General features: G+C 35.9%; 2 protein-coding genes across 2 annotated transcripts; one reads left to right on the top strand and one right to left on the bottom strand.

The window, feature by feature from the left end:
- Window positions 1-349: 349 nt before the first annotated feature.
- On the bottom strand, window positions 350-2,583 carry LOC140840719 (uncharacterized). Its single transcript, XM_073207890.1, has 4 exons — window positions 2,261-2,583; window positions 2,034-2,149; window positions 1,618-1,959; window positions 350-561 (listed from the first exon to the last, which is right to left on the bottom strand). The coding sequence occupies exons 1-4, from the start codon at window positions 2,581-2,583 to the stop codon at window positions 350-352; spliced, it is 993 nt and encodes a 330-aa protein (XP_073063991.1).
- Window positions 2,584-5,148: 2,565 nt separating this feature from the next.
- LOC140840717 (uncharacterized) lies at window positions 5,149-6,048 on the top strand. Its single transcript, XM_073207889.1, has one exon. The coding sequence runs from the start codon at window positions 5,149-5,151 to the stop codon at window positions 6,046-6,048; it is 900 nt and encodes a 299-aa protein (XP_073063990.1).
- Window positions 6,049-10,139: the final 4,091 nt, after the last annotated feature.

The raw sequence follows: 10,139 nt of genomic DNA, 5'->3' as shown, positions 1-10,139 counted from the left end.
CTATAGGCTTGAGCCCCATTCCCTTACATTTTTGCAACTAACTCTCTGTTTAATCCCTTGGTTAGCGGATCCGATATATTATCCTTTGACTTTACGTAGTCAACAGAGATAACTCCAGTCGAGAGTAGTTGTCTCATGGTATTATGTCTAGGACTTATATGCCTAGAATTACCATTATACATATTATTTTGTGCCCTTCCAATCGCAGATTGGCTATCATAATGTATGCATATAGCTGGCACTGGTTTTTCCCGTCCTAGAACATTTTCTAAGAAGTGACACAGCCATTCAGCCTCTTCAGCATACTTGTTAAGAGCTATTAACTCAGATTCCATTGTGGAACTGGCTATTACAGTTTGTTTAGAAGATTCCACGCAATTGCTGCCCCTCCTAAAGTGAATACAAATCCATTTTTAGATTTTGAGTCTTTCATATCAGATATCCAATTTGCATCAATATATCCTTCAACAACAGCAATATATCTGTTATAGTGTAGCCCATGATCACGAGTGTACCTTAAGTATCTTAGCAATCTGATAATTGCTTTCCAGTGTTCAACTCCTGAATTAATTGCGAATATACTCAATTTGCTTACTGCATAGGCTATGTCTGGTCTTATACAACTCATTAAGTACATGAGACTTCCAATGACTCGAAAGTATTCTAATCGAGAAATACTCTCACCTCGATTCTTTGATAGATGCTGACTAGTATCTATCGGGGTTCTAACCAATGCAGAGTCATCATTATTGAATTTCTCAAGTATTTTATCAACATAATGTGATTGACTTAAGACTAACCCTTCTGATGTTCTATGAATTTTAATTCCAAGGATTACATCGGCTAAGCCCAAATCTTTCATGTCAAATCTTGAGTTCAATAATTTCTTTTGGATTTAATCATCTTATCATTACTACCAATTATAAGTATGTCATCTACGTAAAGACATAACATGACATATCCAATTTCAGTGTTCTTTATGTATACACATTAGTCACATTCAATGAATTTAAATCCACTTCCATCATGGCTTTATCAAATTTTTCGTGTCATTGCTTTGGTGCTTGTTTTAAGCCATACAGAAACTTCACCAGTTTACTTATCTTATTTTCTTGCTCAGTAGGTTGTTCCATGTAAATTTCCTTTTCTAAATCTCCATTTAGAAAAGCTGTCTTTACGTCTATTTGGTGTACTTCAAGATTCCGCAAGGCAGAAATCGCAAGTATCACACAAACAGAGGTTATTCTCGATACAGGAGAATTTGTGTCAACAGGGCCGATCCTAATAATCTTTGGGCCTGAGTCTAACTTTTAAAAAGATGCCTCTGAATCATAATGTGTGTTCATATTTGTTTTAGTTCTATAGCAGTTTTTCAAATTAAATCAATACGTTAAAGACAATATAAAAAACTAAATGAATAAAAATATCAAACATGTCCAAAATGATCACAAAAAAACATTCGCCTAACAGTTTTAGAGTTAAAAATACTAATCAAGTCAATATAATCAAGTTGTTCAGTAATTTCTTTCTGAATCGATAACGTAACCAATATATTCAATCTTTCTTGTGACATGGTTGATCGGAGAAATTTTTTGATGAGCTTTAACTTTGAGAAACTTGGCTTTGCACTTGCTACTGTGACCGAGGCAGTCAACAAGATTTTATAAGAAATATGAGCATTTGGGAAACACCCATCCATTTTCTTCAAGTAATTCAATACATCAATGGCCGATTTTGCTTCTCTTGGTAATGAGCACCTCAAGAATGTCAACTCCGAAAATAGATCATCATCATTAATATCAGAACAACCTTTATGAGTCAAAGAATTTTCAAGATTCTTGCAAGACCTCAACAAGTTTTCATCGTCTGAACGTTGTAACCTCTCTAGATTGAACAAAAAACCAAATGTTTCTTCATATTTTTGAAACTGTTCAAATTGAGCTTTCATAGAAGAACGAGCTTGATCGATTATAAAGAGAAATTAGTTAATTCGAAAAGATTCTGCAGCTGACTATATCATTCTTCACTATTACTTTCACCAAATTGTTTCTTTCTTCGAATAACACGTTTATCTTGAAATACAGCTTCAATGCCCATCTCACATGACATTTCTTTAGCTTCAATCATGGCCTTATCGTAACCATCTTTTCTAAATTATTCAAGAAATAAAACAATTCCTTGTAAAAGTTTGATAACAACATCAATATCCATATTTTCAGATTGAAGAAATTTGCTCACAGCATTGATAGCATGCAATAACTTGTACCAAATTACCACACCAAGCAAGAATTCAAAATTCTGAAGTTCATATAATGCTAAGGACTCAGCTTCACTCTTCGTTTTGGGATGTTCACTAACATTTGCCAAGTCATAAAAAACATCTCTTATTTGTGCAATTTGCTCCTTTATAGGTTTAACACTCTCAACATGACTTTCCCATCGTGTTTGTGACAATGGTTTAATTGTCAAACCCTTCACGTGATCTTTGAAAATATTCCACCACTTGGTAGAAGAGGTGAACAATGTATATATCCGTTGTATTACTCCAAAAAATGACATAGCCTTAGGACAACAATTCGCCATATCACACAAAGCTAAATTGAGACTATGACAACCACAAAGAGTATAAAAAGCTCTGGGATTCATTTCAAGTAACTTTTTTTGTACACCTTTATGCCTACCTTTCATATTAGATCCATTATCATATCCTTAACCTCTAATATCATCAATATCAAGTTCAAGATTGACTAAAACATTTTTAAGATGCATAAAAACCAAGTCCCGAAGTATCATCAACATCTAAAAATTTCACCCAATATTCTTCTACTTTTGTGAAACTTTTTGAATCATTTAAACATCGTATGACAACAGACATTTGCTCTTTTTGACTGATATCAGGAGTACAATCTAATATGATTGAAACATATTTCGCTTGTCTTACCTTAGCAAGTATTGTTTTTCTTACCTCGCTTGCCATCATCTGTATCAACTCATTTTGAATTTTGCAACCAAGATATGTAGTATAAGTCTCATGGTCTTTAATCCGTCGGAGGTGCTCTTTCATTACTGGATCAAACTCTGGAATCATTTCAATCATTTGTAGAAACAAACCATTGTTTTCAGCATAAATTTTTTCACAACTTCCTCGAAATGCTAAGTTGTTTTTCGCCAATCGTTGAACAACTGTGATTATCCTCTATAACACTTGTTTCCAATGCTCTCTTTCTTTATTAATTTGTACTTGTACTCCTGCATCAATCACTTTATTTGTCCTCAATCTTCTTTCCCATTCAAGCCAATTCGTCATACACTCCATATGCTCCTTACTCGCTTCATGATTTGCAAGACATCTACTCAAATTATGCCAATCATTGTATCCTTCATTAGCTAACTTACCATATCCATTCTTGGTTACTTGATTCTTGAATAACTTACAGCAAAAACAAAAATCTTGTTACAAGAATCTGAATATAATAGCCATCTTCTATCACTTTCCTCTCTGTTTGGAAAAATTCTCTTATAATGTGACACATTGAAATGCCTGTTAGCGCTATCTTTATGAAACACATTTATGACATCTCTATTCGGACCTCTTTCTACTAAAAAGTTTCTAACTTTTTGATCAATGTTGTCCCACTTTGCCGGATCATCAAACCAAGTTTCCTAATTCAAGTTCTCATATTGAACAAACTCTTCATCTTTTTCATGATCATTGAATTTATCCACATCAACAAACTTAAGGATTTTTTTAGTATCAATCTCAATCTCATTCAATTCATTATCTTGTTCTATGCTAATTGAATTATCAACCGTGTTTTCAACCTCTGCAACTATGTTTTTGTTTGAAACAAAGTACTTGTTGATATCTCCAGCTTGACTTTGAATCATTTCTTCGATCGTTAGCTTTCTTTTTCTTTTTTGAGACTCAGATATGTACTTAGGAGGTATGATTAACCTAAGAATTCAAAAAAATAATTCAATGAACAATAGTTGATTATAAAATGCCGTTGATTATAAAATTTTGATCTAAAAAATTTCTTAACTCCCATCACCAAGCTTTCCCAGCCTTCAAGAAGACCAAATAAGGCCATTGAAAATTGTAAATAAAAGGAAAAAAACTCCACCTTGATTTAGACCACAAAAATGAAAGTCAACAAAGAAAAATAGAAACATATTTCTGTGAATTATTTAGAATCCACCCTGAACTAAATCCTTAATTATAATTGTTTAAAAAATTAATGCTTGCTCAAAAGGAACATTTTATTCAATTATTTCGTGTCAAACAACCAACTATGGTATATATCTACTTTTTCGCTGTTTATATTTTATACCATCCAAAATAAGGAAAAGTGATCAGAAAGACAACACAAATTCCATGCTATAGAAGTTCAAAACATGATCAGCACTGTGACCAGTAGCACACATTGTTTTCTCAAAAACACTTTTGTTAAATACAAAAACATCCTAATCCAACTGTTAGTAGAATTCATGATTGATCCAGGATTCCAATTTGAGCCTAAATTGACCTTCATACTCAATTTCAGATATAACTACTTTTCGTGCTTTTCCTGTCATCTATCTCTTCAAGAATGAACCATTAAAATAAAGAACCCACGAAGATGGCTTATCATCAAACCACTAATGTCAACAAGTTTACTTTTAAAATTTCACTTTTTTATCAATAATTTTTCTTCTATTTACTTAAGACTACCCACAAGCGGGACATAATTGTTAGTATTAGCAAGCTAATATCGGCCCAAGTAATGCACCGATGTATAGGCCCACATAATATGTCAACAGTAGCCCATGTATTGGTGTATGGAAGTCGCATTTTAGCTTTTTAGCTTTAGGATTAGACATGCTTCTTCTAGCTTCTATATATAGAAGCTTGTACACTGACGATTCCTTAATTCAATTCAGTTGCTTTCTTATTTTCCCTCTAGTGGAAGCTACTGGTTTAACATGGTATCAGAGCCAGCGGAATTGCGTTTTTTCTGTCAGTGATCGAGGCATCTCGCAGCTGGTTATAAGCTCAATTGATTGAGATCTTTGAGCATTTATTTTTTCAATCGAGGTTTCTTGCAGCTGGTTATAAGCTCAATTGATTGAGATCGTTGAGGTTTTTTTCGGCTCCAAATCGACAGATCCATGGTGAACATTAATAATTTCAATGATCCTTTGTTCTTGCACCCGTCTGATGCTCCAGGTATGACTATTGTTTGTGAACAATTTACAGGGGTTGAGAATTATAGCATTTGGAGTCGTGATATGTTGATCGCCCTTCGTGCTAAGAACAAGACAACGTTTATCGATGGAACATGTGCGCGACCACTTGCAGGAAGCCCCACCTCGAATCAATGGGAGAGATGTAATTCTCTCGTTTTGTCTTGTATTATGAATTCCGTTTCAAAAATTATTTTTGGTGGAATTGTTTACTCTAGTGATGCCTTAGTGCTATGGTCTGATTTGAAAGATCAATTTGATAAGGTGAATGGTTCGAGAATCTTCTCTATTCACAGAGAACTTGGAAAATTAACACAAGGAAACGACACAATTTCAGTGTATTTTTGTAGACTAAAGCAGCTGTGGTATGAGTATAGTTCATTGGTTGTCTTGCCGTCGTGTGAGTGTACTGCTGCTCGAAAGTATGTTGAACATGACCAACAACATCGTTTATTGCAGTTTCTGATGGGACTTAACGATAGCTACATGCATGTTCGAAGTCAAATTCTGATGATGATGCCCCTACCATCAGTTAGCCAAGCATTTTCGTTACTTTCTCAAGAAGAATCTCATCGCACGTTGTCCTCAGTTGATCAACCAGCTTCGGTTTTTTACACAAGACAGGGAAGAACTGATGAGCGCAGAAAGGATGTACTAATATGTGATGATTGTGGTTGGAATGGTCATGTCAAGGCTCATTGTTTTAAGTTGATCGGTTATCCTCCGGGTCACAAGCTGTATAAACCACAGCAAGGGAAAGGAAATTCCCCTCGATTTAACCGGGAATTTGATAAGCCCAAGATAAGGACAGTAGCTCATAATTGAAAGGGGATCGGTTACGGTGACCGAAAGCGCAACGGAAGTTTAAAAATCGAATTTTTTTTTATCAAAAATTTCGGCCACCCCTAGAATGTGTAGCAAATACAATAACAAACATATGTCATACATAGGATGTTTAGAAATGTACCTATCAATCACAAGGATTGATGTATGGTCCAACTTTCTTGTTAAACAACAAAGCTCTTGAATGGATGACAAGTCTACAAGCTTCCTCCTCCAACTTCTTGAATCTTTCCTTCAAATTAGGCCCACCACTAACTAGGTAGATCCCTTCATATTTTGCACTAGAAAAATATGAAGATTTATCAAAGAGAAGTGTGTGTATTCTTCAACAATTGAAGAACAAAAATATGGAGAGGAAAAAGGAGAGAATTTCGGCCATCTTCATCTAGGAGGGAAGGAGAATGAGTTCTCTTGGTTTTGTGAAAAGTAGAGACCAACCTTTTTGCATGCCAAGCCTTGGTAACCCAAAAAGTTGTCTCCAACTCTTCACCTCCCATGCTTGATATATTATATGGTTTTTATCAAAATAAAAACCATGGACTAGATTTAATTATCTCAAACATATTTGAGACTAATTAAACATTACTTGAATTTACCCAAGTCCCACTAGTTAAATAATTAATTTAAATTGAGCTCTACAAGACTCAATATAATTTAATTAATTCAACACTTGAATTAATTTATTTATTTGGACTCTACTAGGTCCACTAGTGTTTAATTAATTCAACACTTGAATTAATTTAATTTAGTCCATAATAATGTTTATGAAAATCACAATTTTCAAATACATTATTCACTTGGCCAACTTTTAATTTAGGAACACTTCCATAAATTAAAATTTACATTTCTCTCATAGAAGTCATACTTCTATTTTTCTTTGCACTTATAAACTCATTTATAAGTCGTTCAACACATTGAACTATTTTCTCCTTTATAGAAGTCATACTTCTAATTTTCCTTACGCTTATAAACTCCTTTATAAGCCGTTCAACACATTGAACTATTTTCACTTCTCAACGGGATCTAGAAAGCTATTACTTGTGTGGCCCTCAATGGTTCATTGATACAACTAGCCGTGGGTTCACATCTTCATGTGATTCGGACTAAACATGTCCTTATATGAGCATACCCCAATTGCTCCATTCTTACTTATCAACTCCTTGATAATAAGAACGTCAGAACTCAAGTCTGATAGTACCCAACCAATAATGTTAAACGCTTAGCAGCATCGCTTACATGATTCCCTAGGTATCAAATGATAGTGCCTGCAAGAACCATTCAATTATGGTTAGCGTACAGTACGGTCCCTTCAACTCATATATCCCGATCGATTCGACAACCATTGGTCCATCGAGAGTTGTCAATGAATCGATACTATGTGTCATGTCGTAGTTGCATCAATGGTGTAATCTATGAAACCCCTTTCATAATTACAACAATACTCTGGCCAGAGATTTCAACCTACATACACATGATAACACATAGGATATCCATACCCGAAGGTAAGCGGTGAATCCCCGACTACAATGCATCGACTCCTATATATTTCGACATGACACCCAACCTTGCCACATGATGACCCCACAAGAGTCGGTAAACAAGTCAAAGTGAAATGCTAGCACATAGAGTCTCAATGTTGTCCCGGGTCATAAGGACTAATGGTGTACCACCATAAACTAGGACGTTTCCACTCGATCAGTGAGAACCACTTGGAAAGTCCTTTAATGGAGGGTTGTTCAGTGCACTCTACCAGGAGCACCTATCTGCATGCTCGGACATCACAATGTCCCCTACCAATGAAACATGGTACTCACATCGCAGATACTAGTCTCTAACTCCAGCGGCCTATATCCTTCTTAGTGGCGGCTGAATCGACTAGGAACCGTTTAGAATATACAATATTACAAATATGAGTTTCATGATACCCATCATATGAGCATCTCATATTCTTTCTACCATTTTTATATTCAAGGGCTTTATCTATGCAACTAGCATGGGTATACAGATAAAGATGTGCCAAAATAATAATATCAAATATTACTAAAATAAAGATTGCTTATACATAGAGTTTCACTGTGAACACTCGGCCAACACTTGGCTCGACGGGCACCTACTCTAACAATAATGTTACTAGAGACATTATTGAACCATCCCCAAATACTGCTGCAAGGAGTGGATCAAGCTTCACCCCGGCTCAATATGCTGAGATTTTGCAATTACTGGAAGGTACCGCATTAATTTCATCACATACTAATGCAGCTACTAAACCTCTGCAGGGGACAGACAGCAGTGCAGTGAACATGGCTGGACAATTCCATGACAGTGCTCAGGCAGATTGGATCATTGATACCGGGGCCAATGAGCATATGACTGGTAATTTTTCATTGTTGCGTGGTAATTTTTCTTTGTGTTCTTCCCCTAGTTCCGTTAGATTGCCAAATGGTGTTCAACTCTTAGTTAGTGCCAAGGGTCAGTAGCTGTTCTAAACAACATCCTTCTTCATGATGTGCTATATGTTCCCAATTTTCACTATAACCTTCTGTCAGTCTCCAAATTCACTAAGTCCCATGATTGTTGTCTTACTTTCTATCCTCATTGCTGTACATTTCAGGACCGCAAAAGTGGGAAGATAATCTGGATTGGTAGGTCACAACAGGGACTTTACCATTTGTCAGCAGCACACTCCCAGCCTACTGAAGCCCAAGTTACACACCATCCAATCTCTAATATACCTCAATGTAATACCTTCATTTCTTTTACCTCTGTTACTCATGATTTGTGGCATCAAAGACTAGGGCACATGTCCCTCTATCGCATGCATTTGTTACCTTTTTTGTCAAAAAACATTGATATGTCTCATTGTGGAATTTTTCCTAAGTCTAAACAAACAAGGTTGAGTTTTCTTAAAGTGAGTTTATCCAAAACTTCTTCTCAATTCGAATTGGTGCATATGGATATTTGGCGCCCTTTTCGAACACCAACCTATAATGGAGAAAAATACTTCTTGACGATTGTAGATGATTTTTCTAGAGGGACATGGACATATCTTATGCAATCAAAAGTGAATATTCTTAGACTTCTAAACCAGTTTTTTTTTATCATGGTAGCAACTCAATTTTCTTCGAAAGTCAAAGTCATTCGAACTGATAATGCATCTGATTTTTTTAAACTTGAGTGTAGCTCACTGTTTATGTCTCTTGGGATCTTACATCAGAGTTCCGGCCCATATACTCCTCATTAAAATGGAGTGGTGGAAAGGTAACATCGCCACACCATTGATTTAGCCCAAGCCTTGTACTTCCAATCGTTTTTTCCACTTCAATTTTGGGGATATTGTGTTCTTACCTCTGTATATCTCATAAATCGAACTCCTAGTCCCCTTCTCAATAACGAAACGCCTTTTGAAGTCATTTTTGGCAAGACCCCCTCCTATGAGCATTTGAAGGTTTTTGGTTGCCTTTGTTATGCTGCATCTTTACATATCTCTCACAAATTCTCTCCTAGAGCCAACCCTTGTGTGTTTTTGGGTTATTCTGTTCTTCAAAAGGGGTACAAAGTCATGGACCTTGATACCAAACGTTTTTTTTGTCTCCAGAGATGTTGTTTTCCACGAATCTCACTTTCCATTTGCTGCCAAGTCTCGGTCCAACCCTTTTTTCCCTGCCTCAAAATCGTTTTTTGATTCTTCCCCACTGGAAGATCCTCACTTGTCCGCTGATCTTGACACTTCATCTATCCTAGTAAACAACGTTGATGAAGTGCCCTCAATTCCAGTCCACACCACACATCGTATTCCCTTGAGAAGATCATCTCGAGTTTCTCAACCACCACTTGGACAAAAGATTTTTCCTGTCCTACTTTACCTTGTTCCTCCACTACTCATTGTCACTATCCCATTTCGAATCATATTAACTACTCAAATTTTTCTCCATCTTATCAAAGCTTTTTAACCGCCCTTTCTTCTACCACCGAACCACGATCTTTGTTAGAGTAGGTGCCCGTCGAGCCAAGTGTTGGACGAGTGTTCACAATGAAACTCTATGTATAAATAGTCTTTATTTTAATAATATTTG

This window comes from Primulina eburnea, chromosome 9, assembly GCF_022965805.1.
Source record: "Primulina eburnea isolate SZY01 chromosome 9, ASM2296580v1, whole genome shotgun sequence".
Lineage (NCBI taxonomy): Eukaryota > Viridiplantae > Streptophyta > Magnoliopsida > Lamiales > Gesneriaceae > Primulina > Primulina eburnea.
This window is presented reverse-complemented; position numbering and strand designations above follow the sequence as displayed.

Excerpts from the sequence above, each read along its gene's own strand:
- LOC140840719 (XM_073207890.1), bottom strand. The coding sequence starts at position 2,583 with ATGGCGAATTGTTGTCCTAAGGCTATGTCATTTTTTGGAGTAATACAA. Across the intron at positions 2,150-2,260 it reads GGTGTGGTAATTTGGTACAA|AAAAGATGGTTACGATAAGG; the intron begins GTTATTGCATGC and ends TGAATAATTTAG. Across the intron at positions 562-1,617 it reads AGTAGCAAGTGCAAAGCCAA|GAGTTGAACACTGGAAAGCA; the intron begins GTTTCTCAAAGT and ends CAATTAATTCAG.
- LOC140840717 (XM_073207889.1), top strand. The coding sequence starts at position 5,149 with ATGGTGAACATTAATAATTTCAATGATCCTTTGTTCTTGCACCCGTCT.